This window comes from Callorhinus ursinus, unplaced genomic scaffold (assembly GCF_003265705.2).
Source record: "Callorhinus ursinus isolate GAN/ISIS: 27379988/994484 unplaced genomic scaffold, GSC_fseal_2.0 scaffold13, whole genome shotgun sequence".
Lineage (NCBI taxonomy): Eukaryota > Metazoa > Chordata > Mammalia > Carnivora > Otariidae > Callorhinus > Callorhinus ursinus.
The window spans coordinates 6,376,625-6,397,542 of record NW_027397075.1 but is presented as its reverse complement, the minus strand read 5'-3'; the positions used below and the strand labels follow the sequence as shown (position 1 = coordinate 6,397,542).

General features: G+C 46.1%; 1 protein-coding gene across 1 annotated transcript in view; it reads right to left on the bottom strand.

Moving 5' to 3' along the window:
- Positions 1 to 9,470: 9,470 nt before the first annotated feature.
- RSL1D1 (ribosomal L1 domain containing 1) overlaps positions 9,471 to 20,918 on the bottom strand; it is a 13,631-nt gene continuing 2,183 nt past the window's right edge. The window contains exons 3-9 of the mRNA XM_025855560.2: positions 19,653 to 19,791; positions 18,571 to 18,719; positions 18,380 to 18,481; positions 15,484 to 15,577; positions 15,274 to 15,399; positions 13,088 to 13,387; positions 9,471 to 10,987 (exon numbers count right to left, since the gene is read on the bottom strand). Of these exons, the coding sequence (XP_025711345.1) occupies positions 10,661 to 10,987; positions 13,088 to 13,387; positions 15,274 to 15,399; positions 15,484 to 15,577; positions 18,380 to 18,481; positions 18,571 to 18,719; positions 19,653 to 19,791 (1,237 nt within the window). The 3' untranslated portion in view covers positions 9,471 to 10,660. The remainder of the gene's footprint in view (positions 10,988 to 13,087; positions 13,388 to 15,273; positions 15,400 to 15,483; positions 15,578 to 18,379; positions 18,482 to 18,570; positions 18,720 to 19,652; positions 19,792 to 20,918) is intronic.

Genomic DNA, 20,918 nt, shown 5'->3' with positions numbered 1-20,918 from the left:
TTCATTTGGCTTCAGCTGCTGATGGTTTGGTCAAGAGGGAGGCCTCCTTCGTGGCTCCCACCCACTTTACACCCGTGTTTCCCAAGTCCCTTGTTGAAAGCACAGTTCACCTGGTGCCTCACAGGGGCTCTGGCAGCGGGACCAGGAGAATAGACTTTCCCCAGCACCCAGGGCTTCCTAATCTATCAGCAAAGACGGGAAACGCTGCTTAAAATCACTCTATGCTTCTTTCTTCACAGCTTCGTGGAGGTAGAAATGAAGGACAAGACTTCACCAATTCAAACATACAGTCAGTGGCTTTGGGCCATATATATACGTATCAGTGAAAGCATCAGCACAAATAACATAAAAACCCCATCCATCACTCTCAGAAGTGTCCTTGTGCCCCTTTGTAATCTACACTTCTCTCTCCTCCATACCCAGGCAACCACTAATCCGCTTTTTGTTACCACAGTTTAGTCTTATTTATTTATATATGGCGTCATGCAGTTCTGTATTCTGTCTCTTCTTTCATTGAGGAAAATTATCTTCATATTCTTCCATTTGTTTTGAGTATCAATAGTTTGTTCTTTTTTGTGTGGTATCCCCATACTGGGGATACCCGTTTATTCCCTCACTGATGGATAGTTAGGCTTTCGGTTTGGGACCATTACAAGTAATTAAGATACAGTTAAGGAGCGATGGCTTTTCTTTTTTCTTTTTAAAAGATTTTATTTATTTACTTTGACAGAGAGAGAGAGACAGCGAGAGAGGGAACACAAGCAGGGGGAGCGGGAGAGGGAGAAGCAGGCTTCCCACCGAGCAGGGAGCCCGACGGGGGGCTCGATCCCAGGACTCTGGGATCATGACCTGAGCCGAGGGCAGACGCTTAACAACTGAACCTTTTCATTAGAAGAGAAATTTCAGGGTGCCTGGGTGGCTCAGTTGGTTAAGCGACTGCCTTCGGCTCAGGTCACGATCCTGGAGTCCCGGGATCGAGTCCCGCATCGGGCTCCCTGCTCGGCAGGGAGTCTGCTTCTCCCTCTGACCTTCTTCCCTCTCATGCTCTCTCTCTACCATTCTCTCTCTCTCAATAAATAAATAAAAATCTTTTAAAAAAAAAAAAGAAGAGAAATTTCATTACCAAAAACTTGAAACATATAAAGAGTAAAAAAGGAGGGACATGAAAAACTCTATACACGTGGGGAAAAGTCAGAAAATACATGCTATATTTACAAAGAGAGCTGTTCAGGGGCTGTTGGGTGGGGCTTGTGGACGGCTGTGTGCTTGAGGCCGAGCAGCTGGTGTGGTGAATCCTCATTTTCATGGAGGGGCACAAATGTCCACTGAGGGAGAAGGAAGGACTCCTTCAAAAGTTGGGACAGGGGCGCCTGGGTGGCTCAGTCCTAAAGTGTCTGCCTTCGGCTCAGGTCATGATCCGGGGTCCTGGGATCGAGCCCCGCGTCAGGCTCCCTGCTCCGTGGGAAGCCCGCTTCTCCCTCTCCCACTCCCCCTGCTTGTGTTCCCTCTCTCGCTGTGTCTCTCTCTGTCTAAATAAATAAATAAATAAATAAATAAAATCTTAAAAAAAAAAAAGTTGGGACAGCTACAGCTTTCAGAGGGTGTGGCCTCTGAGATCAGTGATTGTGATTAGGAAGGAAGCCAGTCCACCTTTTTGTGTGGTTTATTCCACGACGTGTGCCTCTGAGGATTCAAGTGCACAGGTGGAAAGTTCGGTGGCACCAGGCTCATCTATTACCAGGCACGCAGAGTTAGAAGGAAGCAAAGTTTGGGGTGGGGCGCCTGGGTGGCTCAGTCGGTTGAGCGGCTGCCTTCGGCTCAGGTCAGGATCCCAGCGTCCTGGGATCGAGCCCCGCATCGGGCTCCCTGCTCAGTGGGGAGTCTGTTCCTCCCTCTGCCCCTCCCCCTGCTTGTGTTCCCTCTCTCGCTGTGTCTCTCTCTGTCAAATAAATAAATAAAAGCTTTAAAAAAAAAAAAAGAAGGAAGCAAAGGTTGGGGTTATCTCCCACGTTGTTCTGGGAGGGGCGAGAAGAGAGTCAAGGCACCGTGAGAAAGTAAGGACAGCCTAGCATCAGAGAGTTGGGAGAATTGTCAGGTGAGGGTATAAGAGAAAGTTAAGGGGGACATTAGGAGACTGTGTGGTAGGAGAATGGGGCTCAGAAGTGAGGTTTTAGGGTATCCCAGTAGCCGTGAGGAAGGTATAGGGCACGCCCATGGAAGTGGGGTACAGATATCAGAGATGAGAAAGTTGCAGGTGAGGAGGGCCGTGAGCTGGGCATCTGTGATCTCGCGGGGGCCGTCATGCTGAAGTCTGCTGGAGGTGATGCGGGGAGCCAGCGCGAGAAGCAGCAGCCGGGTCTTCAGTGACAGTAGGAAGAAGGCAGAAAGTTTGGGAGACATAGCAACTGGGAGCAAAGTGGTTGGCCAGATGACTTGAACTTGAGAACCACAAGGACACCCGCAGAGGGAACTCCTCTAGGCAATAGGGAACACGAAGATTACAAAAGCCAGGAAACAAGGGTTTAGAAAGCCAAATTTTATTTGTATGTCAAAACCAATGTTCACAAGACTTAAAATCAAAGTTTCAACGGTCCAAAAAAAGCAGGTTAGTATACAGGTGCAGCCAGGTGCTGGCTGTCGGTCCCTCGGTCACTAACGGCTCTGTACCCCCTCGGATACTTGTGTCCGCACTTCCTGCTTCTAGTCTTCGCAGTTCAATGCTCTGTGAGATCTGGCTCACTGCACATGGAGCTAGCACTCCAGTAAGAACAACAAAAATGCCTGAGGTCACCAACATTATTCCAACAGAGAAAGCCATATGGTCAGAGGATTTGTGCACAAGGACAACTATTCCCAGGGTCACAGTCAGCAGCCCTATGCAGGTAATGATCTCATGTATTCACAGCAAGACATCCACTGGGTTCTTCCAGCAGCCTTCTTAGGAGCCGGTCCTCTGATTATAAACTTGCACCTGCTGCAACATTATGATTTTTCTTTTCTTTTCTTTTTTTTTTTTTGCTACAAGGGTGAAGAGAAGACACAGAAGTATTACAAGTCAGAAATATCAGAAGGTTGAACAGAAACTGTTGTTCCGTGCTGAAGACATTGTCAGGAGTTGCGCCCGAGTTAGCCATCAAAACTGTTTTCACCCTCTCCAGTGTCCTGACGCCTTAGCTCACAAGGGCTGGCTTGTAGGAAGAGGGAAGCTTCCCCTCCAAGGAGACTTTCAGAAGGTCAGCATTAATCATGGGAAGGTTTTTTTTTTTTTTAAAGATTTTATTTATTTATTTGACAGAGGGAAGGACAGCGAGAGAAGGAATACAAGCAGGGGGAGTGGGAGAGGGGGAAGCAGGCTTCCCGCCGAGCAGGGAGCCCGATGTGGAGCTCGATCCCAGGACCCTGGGATCATGACCCAAGCCGAAGGCGGTCGCTTAACTGACTGAGCCCCCCAGGCGCCCCTCATGGTTAGTTCTTTTTTTTTTTTTTAAGATTTTATTTATTTGAGAGAGAGAGAACGAGAGACAGAGAGCATGAGAGGGAAGAGGGTCAGAGGGAGAAGCAGACTCCCTGCTGAGCAAGGAGCCCGATGTGGGATTTGATCCCGGGACTCCAGGATCATGACCTGAGCCGAAGGCAGTTGCTTAACCAACTGAGCCACCCAGGTGCCCCTCATGGTTAGTTCTTAATAGTTTAATCTTTCCATACATTTCACAAAGCTATCTCATGACATCCAGAGACTGCTTCTGAAAATCGAGTTCTGTGCCAGGGGTACTTGAACTAGGCTTGACCTGACATCTTTTGGAAGCACCATTATTACTTAAGGATACATTTAGATTTTTACATTTTAGATACAAGTGATCAAATTCAAGGTGAAAGGTGAAGGGGTGCCTGGGTGGCTCGGTTGGTTGAGCATCCACTTTGGGTTTCAGCTCGGGTCATGATCTCATGGTAGTGAGCCCCATATGGCTCCATGCTCAGTGCAGAGTCTGCTTGAGATTCTCCCTTCCACTCCCTCTACCCCTCCCCCTGCCCGTGCACATGCTAAATAAATAAATAAATAAACAAAATCTTTTTAAAAATAAGATGAGGGATGCCTGGGTGGCTCCGTTGTTAAGCGTCTGCCTTCAGCTCAGGTCAGGATCCCAGGGTCCTGGGATGGAGCCCCGTGTCAGGCTCCCTGCTCAGCGGAGAGCCTGCTTCTCGCTCTGCCTACTTGTGCTCTATCTCTCTGTTAAATAAATAAATTAATTAATTAATTAATAAAATCTTAAAAAAAAATAAGATGAAAGGTTAATTTAAGAAGAAGGACTGGAAGGGAACTTTGGACAGTTGCCCGAGGAACTGTGTTTTCTGTGAGTAGGGAACTCACTGCCAAGTGTAACAAGCAAGAAACTTAGGTCTAATCATACTTATCTGCTCCCTCAGTTCTCATTCTGGTCCATCACCTACAACAATTGTCTTCAAAATGGGACACATAGTCCCCGGGGACTTTCTGGGTATCACATAGGCATGAGAACTTTAAGGGAAAATAGTTTCCAGGTCCTCAACTTCTATAGGTGCTTTATTTATTTTTGTTTTAAGTTTATTTATTTTTCACTACACCCAACGTGGGGCTCAAACTCACAACGCTGGGATCAAGGGTCACACACTCTCCCCGACTGAGCCAGCCAGCAGCAATGCCCAACAACCTGCAAAGTGTCCCCTTTCAAAATTGCCCTTCTCCCATTTAAGGGAAGAAAAGCATTGTATAGAGCTTTGGGTTTTGTTTGTTTTTTTTTTGTTAAACCTCCAGGACAGAAAACCTAGGAAAAGTTTAAAATAGATGATACCTGTGCTAAGAAAATGAAGGACTAGTGACTGGTAATCTTGTTAAATTGGTTCGGCGTTTGCCAATTTTTGCTTTCGACACTTCCTCGCCTTCAAATAGAAGAATGAATAGTTTGGTAAAAATAATTCGGTGGTGCCTCACTGTAATAATTGTGCATATTTGAGCAACTCTGAACAAAGCCAAAGAATTGAGCCACGTTGCTAGAAGCCTCGTTCTGTTTCCACCCAGCAATGTAAGGTTTCTCTGCACTTAAATCTGTGAAAAAGAAACATAGCAAGCCAAAGGAGGCTGAACCGCGTCTCCTTGTAACTGCGAGGAACAGTCATTCGTGGAACTATGCAAAAGGGAAAAGACCCAGCTCACTGAGAGAGGCGCTAATAATTACAAATCACAAAAACTGAAATCTTATCAACACACATAATATACACCATTTGATCAACTGTATGCTAGTAATTATAATTGTGCCTTAGACCAGAGTTAATACTTAGAGCTTTAGGGTCGCAGAAAATTAAAATTTACACTGATATATACTGACAGATGTTTTCACGGTAGAATGGTCTGATAAGGGGATCAATCAGAGTTACACATAAAAATGGTACATTAGGGGCACCTAGCTGGCTCAGTTGGTGGAGCATGTGACTCTTGATCTCACCTGGTCCAAGAGGCAGCTTTACAGTTTAAAAAAAAAAGTGTATATGTAAATGGTCAGATACCATTTAAGATGAAATGATTTTAGATGAAAAGATAACATGTCTCTGTTTCTTTTATATGAATTAGGCTCTTGACTGGGTAATTGCAAAAACATGGATTCTCATGAGGAGCAATTTTCGTGCATCAGGTCAGTTTTTTTTCTTCTTTAACGCAATAGTGTAAATGGCTTGATCCTAAGATTTGGAAGAAACTCCGAACAAGGAGAGACTGGGGCCAAATGCATATGGTAAGTAGTTTACCCAAATGTCCTAGGAAAAAATTAGTAATAAAAAGAGGAAATAAAAGATCTGTTTCACAGAGGTTGGCTGTTTCATTTGGTTTCACCTGCAGAGAATTTGATAAAAGATGTTACCAAGTGTAGGCAACTTTTAGTTGCCACATAACTTTGTACCAGTGTTTCCCAGTGCTTCCTGAGCATAGGAATCACCTGACCTCTTGCGCGAATTTTTTGTTTTTGTTTTTTTAAGATTTATTTATTTTAGAGCGAGATAGAAAGCACGAGCAAGGGGAAGGGCAGAGGAGGAGGGGCGGGGGGGAGGCGGGAAGGGGAGAGGGAAAGGGAGAGAATCCTAAGCAGACACGCTGCTGAGTGCTGAGCCCAAAGCGGGAATGGATCTCATGACCCTGATACCATGACCTGAGTTGAAACCAAGAGTCGGACGCTTAACTGCCTGAGCAACCCAGGCGCCCCATCCTGACCTCTTGTTAAAAACAGATTCCTCAGGGCCATCACACGCCAATTCCAAGCAAGAAGGTCTGCAGTGGGACCAGGAATGTGTACTTTTTAGAAGTGCCATCCCCCACTCCCAAAGATTTCTTTACATTTTCTCCATGGTTTTAATGACACACATCTAAGGGACTCAAGTGAAGGAGTGCTGGTATTTAATAAAGTTATTACAAAATAACTTGGAAAAGATAGACTGGAAGAAAAAATACTTATGCACAGGAAAAAATATTGTAAGAAATATATCAAATATTAAAATATTAACTGTCTTTATCTTTGGGGGACAGTATTTTTACAGATTCGCAGGCAAAAGGGTTGAGAGCACATTAAAAATATCTCAGGGTGGCGTTCCCATTTCAGAGATAGAAAAAACAAGCACAGAAGTCATATGGTCATTTCAAAACAGAATACCTCAAGAAAATGTGAAGACCAACCACAGAGTGGGAGAAAATATTTGCAAAACATACATCTGATAAAGCACAATTATTGAAAATATACAAGGAACTCTTAAAACTCACCAGGAAAACAACCTGATTAAAAAATGGGCCAAAGATCCTAATAGACACCTTGCCAAACAAGATATACTGATGGTGGGCACCTGGGTGGCTCAGTTGGTTAAGCCACTGCCTTCGGCTCAGGTCATGATCCTGGAGTCCCAGGATCGAGTCCCGCATCGGGCTCCCTGCTCAGTGGGGAGTCTGCTTCTCCCTCTGACCCTCTTCCCTCTCGTGCTATCTCTCATTCTCTCTCAAATAAATAAAATCTTTTTTTAAAAAAAGATATACTGATGGCAAACAAGCCTATTTCGCAGCATATGTCATAAGGAAAATGCAAACTAAAACGAGGAGATAGTACTATACGAATATGAGAATGGCCAAAATCCGGAACAGGGACAACACCAAACGCTGATGAGGATGTGGAGCAAAGGGGCCTCTCGTTTACCACTGGTGAAGGCAAAATGGTGCAGCCACTTTGGAAGACGGTTTGATGGTTTCTTATAAAACTAAACTAGTTCTCTTACTATTTGATCAAGCAATTGTGCTCCTTGGTATTTATTCAAAGGAGTTGAAAACTTGTCCACACAAAAAGCCAGCACCTGGCTGGCTTAGTCGGTAGAGCACGCAACTCTTGATCTCGGGGTTGTGAGTTCGAGCCCCCCATTGGGTGGGGAGCTTATATAAAAATAAAAATCTTTTAAAAAAAGAAAAAGAATAAAAACAACCTGAATTCTCCAGCCAGAGATAACCGTTATTAGCATTGTGTGGCTATTTTCCAGTCTTTTGATGCCCTTAAGAGACTTTTAGAATTCGAAAGAGATTGTGCATACTGTAACTTTTTTTGTCCCATTACTAATAAACAGCAAACATCCCACCATGTTTAACTTAAATATTTAATTTACTTTATTTCTCTTCCTTAATTTTTTTTTTTTAAGTAGGCTCCATGCCCAACGTGGGGCTTGAACTCACGACCCTGAGATCGAGAGTCGCACGCTCCACTGACTGAGCCAGCCAGGTGCCCCAAAATATTTAGTCTAAATACTTCTTTACTCATGTGTTTAGATATGTCTGTCATTTGTAATGATTGCATAGTTTTTCAGTGAACTGATCTGTTTGTTAAGCACTGTGTATGGGTCAGGCACTGTTCTAAGTGTGGATTAAATCTGTACTTGACAATGTTGTCAGCTTCAGGGGTACACCTTAGAGATCTCACAATTCTACACACGAAGCTATGCGCATTGGGAGAACTGTCCTTACCATCTGCCACCATACAGGGTTAGGATGTTAGGGACTCTATTCCCTATACTATACTTTTCATCCCCCTGATTTATTTTATAGCTGGAAGTTTGTACTTCTTAATCCCCTTCACCTATTTTGCCTATCCCTGCCCAATTTTTCCACATCCATCTTGTTAGTGGCTTTTGGGTTAGAGCCATCCTAGTGGTGTGAAGCTGTTATCTCATGGTTTTGATTTGCATTTCCCTGATGATGAATGATGTTCAATTTTTCCTGTGCTTGTTGGCCACTTGCAGATTTTCTTTGGGCAAATGTCCATTCAGATCCTTTGCTCATTTTAAAAATCGGATTGCCTTGGGGGCGCCTGGGAGGCTCAGTCGGTTAAGCGTCTCCCTTTGGCTCAGGTCATGATCCTGGAGTCCTGGGATCGAGCCCCTCACTGGGGTCCCTCCCCCTCTCCCCCCGCTAGTGCTCTGGCTCTAATAAATAAAACCTAAAAATAAACAAACACAAAACATCTAAATAGTTGCCATTTTCTCTCCAAGCCCATCATCCCAAAATAATCCCAAATTTGTGGTCCATCATCACATGCGTTAATTCCTTTAAAACCCAAGGATTGATGAGGGCCTCTGATCATTCGTAATGTCCTATGGGGAATCTTGATGCTGCGCATATTAACACAGGGAAAACAGTAGCAATTTTTTTTAAGCAGGCTCCATGCCAGCGCAATGTAGAGCCCAACGTGGGGCTTAAACTCACGACCCTGAGCTCAAGACCTGAGCTCAGATCAAGAGTTGGACGCTTGACTGCGCCACTCAGGTGACCCGCAAACAGCAATTTAAGGAGAAAGAAATGTAGGTAGTGCAGAGCCTTCAGATATCTAGTAAAATGGCCAAAGACTTCTTTGCTATTTAAACCCTTAACACACATGACGGGGCACCTGGGAAGCACAGTTGGTTAAGTGTCTGACTCATGGTTTCAGCTCACCATGCTCAGGGTTGTGGGATCCAGTCCTGCACCGGGCTCCATGCTCAGTGCGGAGTCTGCTTGAGATTCTCTCTCCCTCTCCCTTTACCCCTCCCCCACCCAGCTCACACTCTTCCTCTAAAAAACAAATCGAAAAAAAAAAACCCACAAAAAACAAAAACAGCCACATACTTACCTCTTGAACCCCAAAAGCCTGATCCACTGTAGCAGAGGCCTCTCGTACTCCTCTGGGCCCCTGGGCAGACCCCTGACAGTTCGTAGCCCTATCAGTCAGCTGGGATCGTGCCTGAGCTACTAGATATCTAGTAGCATGACTTGTGCCTTTTCCTTGCAATTCCGAATTTTCACCCGTTCCCCAACTGAGGAAGTTTCAATAAATCTGCCATTTCTACCGTAGAGAATTTAGGAGTGAAACCCGATGCGCAAAGGACAAGGAAGGTAAACAGTTGCTTCATGTTCAATCAGGACCAAGCCACAGACCAAAGAATCACTTGGGTGTTGCAAAATCTTTATTTGGCTAGAGGCTGGGATGAAAACATGATACACAGCTACCCCCCCCACCCCGTAGAGAGAGCACTAGCATGATTATGTCCACAAGTTTGCCTCTGCAAAACAGCACTTAAATCTCCATCTCTGAAGCCAGTCTGGCCACGTCCCCACAGCACCTCATTTCTGTGGGAAACACGGTTATGCTCATCCTCGACATTAAACGCACACTTGAGTATTTTAGAGGCTCTCGTGATTTAAAAACATTACAATCCAAAAAGCAAAAGCTTTGGCTCCTCGGACTTGAAGGCGGACCACCTGAGGCCCGACTTGTTTCCGAACCATGTCATCTTGGAAAGCACACTTCACTGGTCACTAGGACAGTGTGTCCATCGCTCACCGCCAGGGATGCGGACCCCCATTCCAACCTAGGGAGAGGCGGAGTCGTTTACTGCTTCAGAGTATATCTGACGGTCATCCCAAATGTACACAGTCCACACTGAGTAAATGCACACAGGCTGAGGAGGGCTCTGGAGGAAGACGGGACTACTTCTTGCCTCTAGCAGGCAGGACTCAACTCAGTGCCTGTCAACAGCTCCCTGGTAACTAACCTTACCGAAGGCACGCTGACTCAATGACCCACAGCCGTGGCGGACTGCCACCGGAGATAATTATCTCGATCTCAAGGGCCCTTCCCAAAACCCACCAAGACTTTCCCCTACGTTCCACAGCCGAGTGTCTGGCAGCGAGCCCATCCCGGTAATGCGGACAAGCTTTGGGAGGGCTTGCACAAACTCGTGTATGGAGCCTAGGTGAACAGAGGGTGGAAAACAGACGGCAGAGAGGGTCACATCGGAGGGATTCAAGTAAAACCAGCAAGACAGGGAAGGCCGCTGGTTTGCTCAGAAGCAAATGGTACACTTTAATAATAAACCACCACCGAGGAGCACTGTATTTTCCCCGTCCTATTAGCAAATGCCAGAAGAGCAACTTAAAAAATGGATTTACTTCAGAACTACTGGTTCGCACACACACAAACATATGTCAGGATTACTTGCGGAGGTTTTAAAAAATAGGTAAGTCTGGGCCTCACCCCGGGAGAAGGATGCACGGCGTGGGGGTCAGGACCCCGGCATTTTTAAAAAGCTCTGTGGGGAGTGTAGATGTTTCCTTCTGCTTGAGTCTCTATTTTTAGGTCGACTGGGGTACTTTGGGCTTTTTGAGCCACTGTTTGGGGGTGCGGGGAGCTTTTTTCGCAGATTTACTAGCGGTAGTGAAGAACTTGGCCCCTGGCTTTTTGGTCATCTGTCTTGGGTCTTTTTTCCCCAGTGAAGAGTTTTTTTCTTTCTCTGCCTCTTCTTTGATTCTTGGCTTCTTCCCCAGGCCATTGCTTGGGGTCTTGGGCTCTGCAGCCTTCGGGGTCTCCAAACTCGGAAAGGCCTTTCTCTTCTTCCCACGGGGTGTTCTGGGAGCAGGACTCTTTTTTGGAGACTTCTTTCCTGTGGCGTGTTTTTGCACCTAAGAAAAAGCAGGGAATTAAGTCCAAGGGAAGACAAACCCTGACAATGTCACTCTGAAAACTGTCATCTTTATCATGTCACCCCCAGAAGGGGCAGCCCAATACAATGAGATGAGGGATGGCTTTGCCTTTTGCCTTGCAGGCATTTTGAAAGGCAACTGTTTTCCGTTCCTAAGGACCCTGGTGCTCTCCCAGGTCCAATCAACAGAGAACTGCCTTTGCCTTTCGTGGGGACACCCAAATCACCCACTGGGAGCACCGCAGAGAGCCTGTGCCCCAATCCTGACTCTTCTCCCCCTTCAGTTGTATATTCCTTGCCTGTGGGTGAGGACAGGAGGTTCCCAAACTGAGTGTGTAAAAACCACCCGGGCCGCCTGTCAGGAAACCCTGCTTCCCAAAGGCAGACCGAGAGGCTCTTGGAGGGAACAGTGTCGCACGCCAGGAGGCTGGGATTTCCCAGCAGTCCAGATGACAGGGGGGACAGCACTCTAGCGACAGACGCGTCCAATATGGAAGGAGGTTAGAGAGACAAAAACAGCGAGCAAAGCAAGACTTTGCTTTTCAGTAAATATAAAATGATAGGATTGTTATGGGAAATTTGTAAAACATAGGAAATACAAGAAACAAAATTCTCTAATAACTTTGGCACACTGTATTAACTACCTCTTATTCACTACCTTCCCCCCACAAGTGTGCATGCATTTAAAAGCCAAATGCTAGGGCGCCAGGATGGCTAGGTCGGTTGAGCATCTGCCTTCGGCTCGGGTCCTGATCTCAGGGTCCTGGGATCGAGCCCCACGTTGGGCTCCCTACTCAGTGGGGAGTCTGCTTCTCCCTCTACGCCACCACCCCACCACCCATGCTCTCTCTCTCAAATAAAAAATCTTTTTTTTTTTTTTAAGATTTTACTTATTTGTTTATGAGAGAGAGAGAGAGAGAGAGAGAGAGAGAGAGAAAGAGAGAGAGAAAGCACAAAGCAGGGGGAGCGGCAGGTAGGGCTTGATCCCAGGACCCCGAGATCATGACCTGAGCCGAAGGCAGACGCTTAACCGACTGAGCCACCCAGGTGTCCCTCAAATAAAAAAATCTTTAAAATAAATAAATAAATAAATGCAAGCAAGCCAAATGTTATGCCCTTTCCCCAATAACTTCATTAGTATTTCCGAGGTCACTGAGTATTTCCTGACTGAACATCATTTTAAATTACTCATAAAAACTACTGCAAGGGTCCACGATGTGTCCTCAATCTGTGCCTCTACAGTGAACAACAATGAAACTTCTGCAGGTCATTACCCTGATCCTATTTCCTAGCTGGGTTCAAAGGGCACGAACACTTCTACGGCTCTAGCTACACACCACCCGGTCAGCTATGCCTTCCCCTCTTCCAATCTCCAGCATATTACATCCCATCCCGTGGGAACACACACAGTGTGCTTTTGTTAAAAACAACTACAATGCTTCCAGGTAATACACTGATCCTTTGTGTTTACTTCAAGTAGATTTAAAACCTCAGTAGCACTTGGCAGGGGGGGACCTTTACAAGGAATACTTTTGCCAGGACATGAAAATTTAAACACCCTGATGATTCTAGGGATTGCTGCTACCGGACAAAATACCAAATGGGTCAAGGGCAGGGCTAGCCCTGGGACTGTCACTCCCACATGCTGAGGCCAAGCCTGACACCAGGAACATGCAGGTGTACCCGCGGTGAGGACAGCCCTCTGGGCTCTTAACACCCCCTCTCCTTCCCCCTCATGTTCAAGAGGCCTTCTTCCTAGCAGCTGGATGGACAGTGAGAACGAGGAAAAACCGTACCGAAGAACCAAAAAGTTAAAAAACTCCGTTCCTTTAAACAATCTGGTGAAATCCATGCAGTCGGATTCCAGGAGCCAGCAGGGGTGGGGCATTGGAGAGGTTTCGGGACCCAGCCCAGCACCCAAGCCCGCCCTGGCCCTGCTTGGTTTTCTAAGGCTTAGGACATGGGGGATCCAGGACTCACCCGTCAGCAACAGAACCACTGCTCACATTTCTGCCCTGGCCCGCTTTTGGAAACCATGGGCAGTGTTTCCTACAATTCTAATGAAAATCAAAGAAAATACCTCTGTGTTTCCTTTCGCTGGCGTCTTCCCTATAGGCACCAGCAGAGGGATCTCGTCTTCGGATTCCTCCTGCACTTTAGACCGAGCTTTCACTCTACTGCCCTCTTTCTTCTCGAGCGCTCCTGGCTCCTCCTTCCTGGGGGTAGGGTTGGCTGCCGCGGTACCACCAGTTTTGGGGCCCACGTCCTCCTTCTCCGGGGCCGACGGAGCTTTTTGAGCCTGTTTCATAAGCCTTTTGTTTTTCTTCTTCTCTTTTTGTTTTTCACGATACTCTTTTTGTTTTTGTTTTTTCTTTGCTTCCTACAACACACACACACACACACACACACACACAAAACCCCAAGCACAATTTTAGTAAGGGATACACTTGTCGGCAAATAAATGGCAGAGATTCGGCACTTGCAGTTCTGATTCCCCCTAGGCTTCTGAAAAGTGCCTCGATCTTACCAACTCCGAGCAAACAAACCCCATTACCAGCACGTGAGCGTCGACTCCAGTTTGGTTTTAACTCAGAGCCGAAGATGTTCGCTCTGTGAATTACACGTCAGAACTCAGAACCTGGGTTGCAGCTGGAGCTTCCATGAAAGTTGATCTCGTTTATGGGGGAGTTAAGAATTATCCTAAATTGCAGAGTATTCTGATGTGATTTACGTCTCAGTAAAACAATTTCAAAAAACCCCCCCCCAACTGATCATTTTTTCCCTACTGCAGGCTTGTGGCTGTAAGTAAAACAGTAAAACATTTCCACAGCTAGAGTTCCATTATCCTAACCACAGAGTCCTGTTCAATAACATTCATAACTATGTCTGATTCCATTTTAACCAGCAATTCCAACATTTTCACCAAGTCCTCAAATCAATCTGCTAATAAATGGCAAAAAATTCAGATTTCTTGCTTCTGGTAACAGCAGTCTGTTATTCTGGGTCACCTTCCCAATGAAAATAAGTAAAAAAAAGAGGGGTAAAATATATTAAATTTTTTTTTCCTTAAAGGCATCAAGGAACCAACTACCTGCAAGACATTTGAAACAAGGACCCAGTGGGTAAGTGAGCCCAGAGGCAAATTCTGCCAAGAGTATTTGCGGATCCCTAATTTTTATGTTACCAGGGGGTGCGGGTGGATGGAGAGAAATCAAGTCCCAGTGTCCTCACCAGGCAGGGATTGTAAGAGGAACCTCCCACAATAAGCTGGGAGGCCAGTGAGTTACTCTCGGGGTAAAGACAAACAGGAAGTGGGGCTGTGCAGAGTCTCAGCATTCTTTGCTCGGAATCATTCAGGGAATCTCAAGCCCTGAAATGTGCGTTCAGGGAGCCCCAGGCCCAGGGCCCTGAGGTGCCCAGCAGACAGAAATGGAAATCTTCTAGAGAAAGATCTTTATCTCACACCTCAGATTATTTCTACCAATCATTTTCCCAATGCGACGACCATGCCACAAAAGACAACCAGGTCCACAAGGAGCCAGCAGGGACACAGAACCAGCTGGGACACCAGCATGGTGCCGCTCAAATGATCCGACGATACAACAGGAATGCTTAATGTGTTCCAGGAATTACGGTAAACTGGAGAACCATTTGTAGGTAGGTAATAAGAAAGTAAGAGAAGTAAAGCCAATTTGAAAAAGAAGAAAACACGCAACTTCTACAAGTAGAAAAAAAAAAAAGAAAAGAAAAATTAAAAGACCCAAATTAAAAACCCACTGCACGTGATTAACATGGCTAAAGAAAAGTGTTAGCAAACTAGGAGACTGGTCTAACAAACAGCAAGAAAACGGAATTTTCCCTCATGTTGGCTTTTTTTTTTTTTTTTTTACAATAGCACTGAAAACCTACACTTCCAAACTGAAGGGTTATCTGTTAGCCCAACGCAATAGTAAATTGTGCCCAGAAAAATGTTCTTAATGAACTAGATTTTGGTTTTCCTTTAGCTCCTCTTGCCACTACACGGGGCCCTGCTGAGCCTACTCGGGCCACTTAACTACCGTACCAATAAACACAAGATATCTGTACCCCGAAATGCTTTATTCACACCACTGCTAACGGACCTCATCTGTAAAGCGGGAAGAACGCACGCAAAAGCAGGACCACTGGGAAAGCACTGCAGGTCAGGCAGAAAGGGCATGCGCTCCTTTCCCTGGGCTGTGTTTACACCTGTGACTAAGCCCACCCAGTATGTAAAATCCTACTCACCTTTTTCTTCTGACTGGGGGTGCATAATCCCTTGGCTTCATCCTGACAGCTGACAAACGAGGAAAAGATGGGCAGGGAAGCGGACCTCTCGGTTTTCACATACAGGAGTTTCACGCTCTCCCACTTCTGCAACAGACAAGAATGGTATTACCGGTGTGGGTTCTGGTTCTTTTACACAATCAATCAATGGATGCACTGGTGAGACCGCACCTCTGGCAACTTTTGGGAGAGCCCCTTCGTGACGGCGATGATGTTATCAATGACGTGTTCAACCTCCATTCCAGTGTGGCCAACGCGGATAGTACTGGAATTTAATACAATATCAGACACAAAGATTAAAAAAAAAATAATTTGTGTTTCAAAATAAAGCACAGGCAGGTGGAGAAACATAAATACGTGACCCTCCCCCCCAAAAAAATCAGAGGTAGAAACCTTAAAATCTTTAGGGCTTCACTGTTTCTTCTTTTGCAGTTGTTATATACCACTGATTTTTTTATTTAAACTCAATTAACATATAACGTATTCTTGGATTCAGAGATAGAGGTCAGTGATTTATCAGTCCTATGTAACACCCAGTGCTCATTGCCTCCAGCAACCCGCAGTTTGTTTCCTATGATTCAGAGTCTCTTGTGGTTTGTGTCCCTCTCTGATTTCATCTTGTTTTGTTTTTCCCTCCCTTCCCCTATGATCCTGTTTTCTTTCTTAAATTCCACATGAGTGAGATCGTACGATAACGGTCTTTCTCTGATCGGCTTGTCTTGCTTACGTTCAATCTATTTTAAAGGGAGATTATTCTCTTCGTGTTCTGGCAATGCCCTGCGCCTGAAATTCATCACACCGTGAAGTGGTGATGGAGGAGCCGCTCTGTGAGGCCTATCGGTCAGTGGGCAGGGCTGAAGGAAGTTCTACCTTCATTCTAGAAAACACGGGTCGCAGAGTCAGCCCTCGAGCTTTCCTGAGGAGGGGCCGTTGGGAAAGGAAAGACCGCTAGGAGGGATGCTTGCATCTTCGTGGTCCCCTGCCCTGACCCAGCTGTCATCTCTAAGACCAACAGTTCTTGTCCCTCGTGTAAGAGAGTCTTCGGGCCAAAGGCAAGACCATCCCTTCAGCGGAAGCAGGGTGCAGACAGAAGCCAAGTGGAAAGTTCCTCTACTGCTCAGCCATAGGGTCCCCTGTCCCTCCACTGCGGGAGCCGGAAGGCGGGCTCATGGTCTGCTGGGGGTCGCAGAGTGAGGACGAGACGGGGCTGGTGCTGTCACCTCCCTCCAGCCAGAGACAGGGCTCTGCCCGCTGTGTGCTCACTGCCGGCTGCAAGCACACCCTTGGTTTCCCAGGCGGGAAGATGACAAGCAGTGAGGGAGAGAGGACAGGGGGAGGGGACGGGACGGGAGAGAGGGGAAAGGAAAGAATGGGGGGCGGCGGGGGGAGGGTGGGTGTGAAGGGAGAGCCAAGAATGCTTCAGGAGTCTGTGCTGTCTGTTAGCTGCCCACACGTCTGCCGGAGGAAAAGAGGAGATCGCTGCTCCTTCATCTGCCTTCTTGGTGCCGCCCCCCTCTCTGCTGCTCATCCATCCCAGGCCCCCAGGCCTCCGATCGGCTAGCTCATCACTTCCCATGGGCCATGACTCTGACGTCTGCCTACAACCAGAGTCGGGCCCAGGCCCAACCACCAACTCTTCTCAGCCACTTCATTACAGCCCGTTAAGGGATCGGCCCCCTGCAGACAGATGACAACCCCAGAACCGCCCCGGGTAGCAGCGTCTAGACATCTTGGCGGTCAGTTTTACCATGGGTGCCGCCCCTGGGGACAGAGACTCCTGGGGTATCTTTAGGAGGGGCTGCTGTACCCTACAGAGCCACCCTCCTGGCAGCTACCCATCCCCATTCCACAGATGCCCCAGGCAGCTTATTTTTCAGAATGATTCTGGGGGCGCCTGGGTGGCTCAGTTGGTGAAGTGGCTGCCTTCAGCTCAGGTCATGATCCCAGGGTCCTGGGATCGAGCCCTGCATCGGGCTCCCTGCTCGGCAGGAAGCCTGCTTCTCCCTCTCCTCCTGCTCCCCCTGCTTGTGCTCGCTCTCTCTCAAATAAATAAACAGTCTTTAAAAAAAAATGATGCTGAATATGTTTAAAAATCCCCTCCTCCTGCTCAACTGCCAAGCATTCAAACTTAACTGGCCCCTCAGCCTCATAAAAAAGGTGGAGCCACATTCTCTGTCTAGCTGGGGAGCCACCACCGCCCCAAAAGGTCTCCCCTGATTTTTTTCCCCCAAAGATTTTATTTATTTGACAGAGAGAGAGAGAGAGAGAGAGAGAGAGAGAGAGAGAGAGAGAGAGAGCGCGCGCGCGAACACAAGCAGGGGGAGTGGAAGAGGGAGAAGCAGGCTTCCTGCCGAGCAGGGAGCCCGATGCGGGGCTCGATCCCAGGACCCTGGGATCATGACCTGAGCCGAAGGCAGACGCTTAATGACTGAGCCACCCAGGCGCCCCAAGGTCTCTCCTGATTTCTGAGGCTGGGTGTGGGGGTTCCACCCAGCTCGGCATCCTGAGTCAGAAGAAATCAGCGTGACAACAAAGAGACACCTGACGGCATGATGAGACAGGACGGATAATGAATTCATTGAACAAGAAGTTAAACCAAGGCTGAAGGGGATCTTCCCCGTAACGGGTAGTATGAGCCAGGGAAACACAAAAGCCCAGAACCACTGACATTCCCTAAGCATTGGTTTTGTCCTTGTTTTCTGCAATACCTAGAGGTGCCCTGGCCAACACAGTAAACACGAGCCACCAGCCACACCTGCCTATTTCAGTTTACATTAACTGAAATCAAGTAACATTAGAAATTCAGTTCCTTGGCCACGGCAGCCATGTACAGCTAATGACTCCTATACAGAGCCCAGATACGGACCACTTCCATCACTGTGGAAAGTTCTATGGGACGGCGCTTTTCTAGAGAATTAAATACTTCTGAGGGATGGACCTTAGTTTTAATAGAAGGATCTGGTTTCGTTAAGACGACCTTGTTAAAAAAAAAAAAAAAAGATTTATGCAATTATTATCAAATGACTATAAGACTGGACACGGGCACACATTGTTACCTCTGACCTACCTGCAGGAACCACTTTTAGAGATGTTTAAGACCGTTCCACCTATGCATTCATTGATCTCCCTGGATAAATTCTTGGCTAGAAGGTTCACAGGCACTGGAACTCTGTAAGAACACACAGGTGCTTGGAGCAGAATGTATATACATCTACGAAGTTCACTCTGCTCAAACCCAGTTACTGCTAAGAAACTTACTTCTTTCTGTGATAGAAATGTCTCCCTAGGTGGGATGGCAAGAGCCGCCTGATTCTTGCATCAGTGAGAAAGATGTCAAAACTGCCCAGGAGGCGGAGCTTGGCTTCATAGGCCTTATACTCCTTTTTTAAAGTTCGGAGGGGGATAATCTAGAAAACACAAGGAAGAGGACAAACACAGAAAGTTAAGAACTTGAACAAAAATTAGAAATACTCAGGCTATAACTGTGTCCGGATCTTAAAAATGTCCCAGAGCCACAGTTTAGTGAACATGTGGAGAGCACCGAGCAGGGGCCAGGCACCGTGCTAACCGATGGGGACACAGAGAGGAGCTGGGGCGCCACATAAAGAAAGGACACCAACAAACTACAAACCACTACGGGAAGTGCCAAGTCAGAGGCAAGCCCGGGAATGTTCTGGAAGTGCTGACCTTGACCTACTGGAGCAATCTTCTGTAAACTCTTCAAGACATAAAAGTTACTGATGGGGCACCTAGGTGGCAGTCAGTTAGGTGTCTGCCTTTGGCTCAGACCATGGTCCTGGGATTGAGCCCTACGTCAGGCTCCCTGCTTAGCAGGGAGCCTGCTTCTCCCTTTCCCTCTCCCCTGGCTTGCGCTCTCTCTCAAGAAAAAAAAAAAAAAATTAAAAAAAAAAAAAAAAAAAAAAAAAAAGTTACTGATGTACATGTTAGCTTTTAGGTCAAGAAACCTTAACAGCTCATTCATCATAGAGAAGATGGAACATGCCTTACAAAAGCCAGTGAAAATTAGAAAGAAAAAATTAAATTAAAAATTAAATTCCTAGGGGCACCTGGCTGGCTCAGTCAGTGAAGCATGTGACTCTTGATCTCAGGGTCGTGAGTTTAAAGCCCCACATTGGGTGAAGAGATTATGCAAAAATAAAATTTCTGAATGAATGAACGAATGAATAAAAAAAAATAAAATCTCTAGGAAAGAAATACTAGGTTAGTAGGTAGTACTAGTACCTACTACTAGTAGGTTAGTAGGTAGAAATGTATTACTTATCACTTCAAAGACTGAATCAGATCTTTTAATTGTCCTGAAAATATTAACCACACCTGACCTGAGATATGGTTTTAATTCCATGCTTATTCAAAAGCTTCTTGTAAAACCGTTCTGTCTTTTCAGGAGTTAAATTGGGTTCATCCTTGGTAAGTAAACAAATATCTGTTAAATCTGATCGAATACCATGAGGCAAGGACCTGCAAAATACAGAGATGGAACAGAGGAAGAAAGCATTATAACAGAGGAAGAAAACGTATGCTTCTATTCCACAGAATGCACAATAAATTCAGTCATTTCAACAAACTTCATTCACGCTATTTAAGCAAATACTCTACCAAGAACATTTAAAAATATATCTAGTCTTCAATGGTATGGAGAAGAGATTTAAGATTCAAGTAAATCATCACAAATACCCAGAGTCCAAAATATTAATTAGGGGAGCCAAGGTGGCTCAGTCGGTGGCTCCTGATTCTGGCTCAGGTCAGGATCTCAGGGTTGTGAGATCAAGCCCCACATTGCGCTCCACTCTGGGTGTGAAGTCTGCTTAAGATTCTTTCTCTCCCCCTCTCCCCCCTCTCCCCAAATAAACAAAGTATTAATTACTATGTGGGATATAACCAGAGTTAGAACGCTAACAAAGACACCCAAAGTACTGCATGTGAGGTTATTATTATTTTATATGTTATTATACATGCACATGTACTATAACATGCTAGAATAATCTGGTTTCATCAGGATAGTTCTGGTTCAGAACTTTACCTTGCAGAAAACTCTGGGCTCCATAAACATAGCTCCTTCAGAGCTGAACAGAAAATATGGAGCAAACCAACAGGGACCGGCAAACGTGTTATTACAGTAGAGTCTTATATCGAGAATAAGGTTTCACCCATTTCCTAGGCCTATGTGTTCTGAGGAAACATTTCCTTGGCCTGAGGGGCGCACACACATTACTTGCCAAACACGATGGGAAGTGATACCAAGCCGGGAAGTGGCAAGAATCATCACGAGGTGAGGAGTTGGGAAAATACCCTAGAGAAAGTGACAGGGCTTCCCGGAAAGGAGAAACTGCCTGAGCAAAGGTGTGGAATAAAAGAATGTGTGCGGGATACAGAACACAGTAACTAAGGCAACTGGCTGGGGCAGGTCTGTGATCATCAATTAAGAGAATCTGAGGATCCAAGACTCTTTCCAATTTCTAATCATTCTTACCAGTCCCACGTCCCCACTCATGGGGAAAAGAAAAGAAACCATCTATCCGATATACTTTCTTTAGCACACCTGGCTTTTTTTGTTTTTTTTTTTTTAAAGATTTTATTTATTTGAG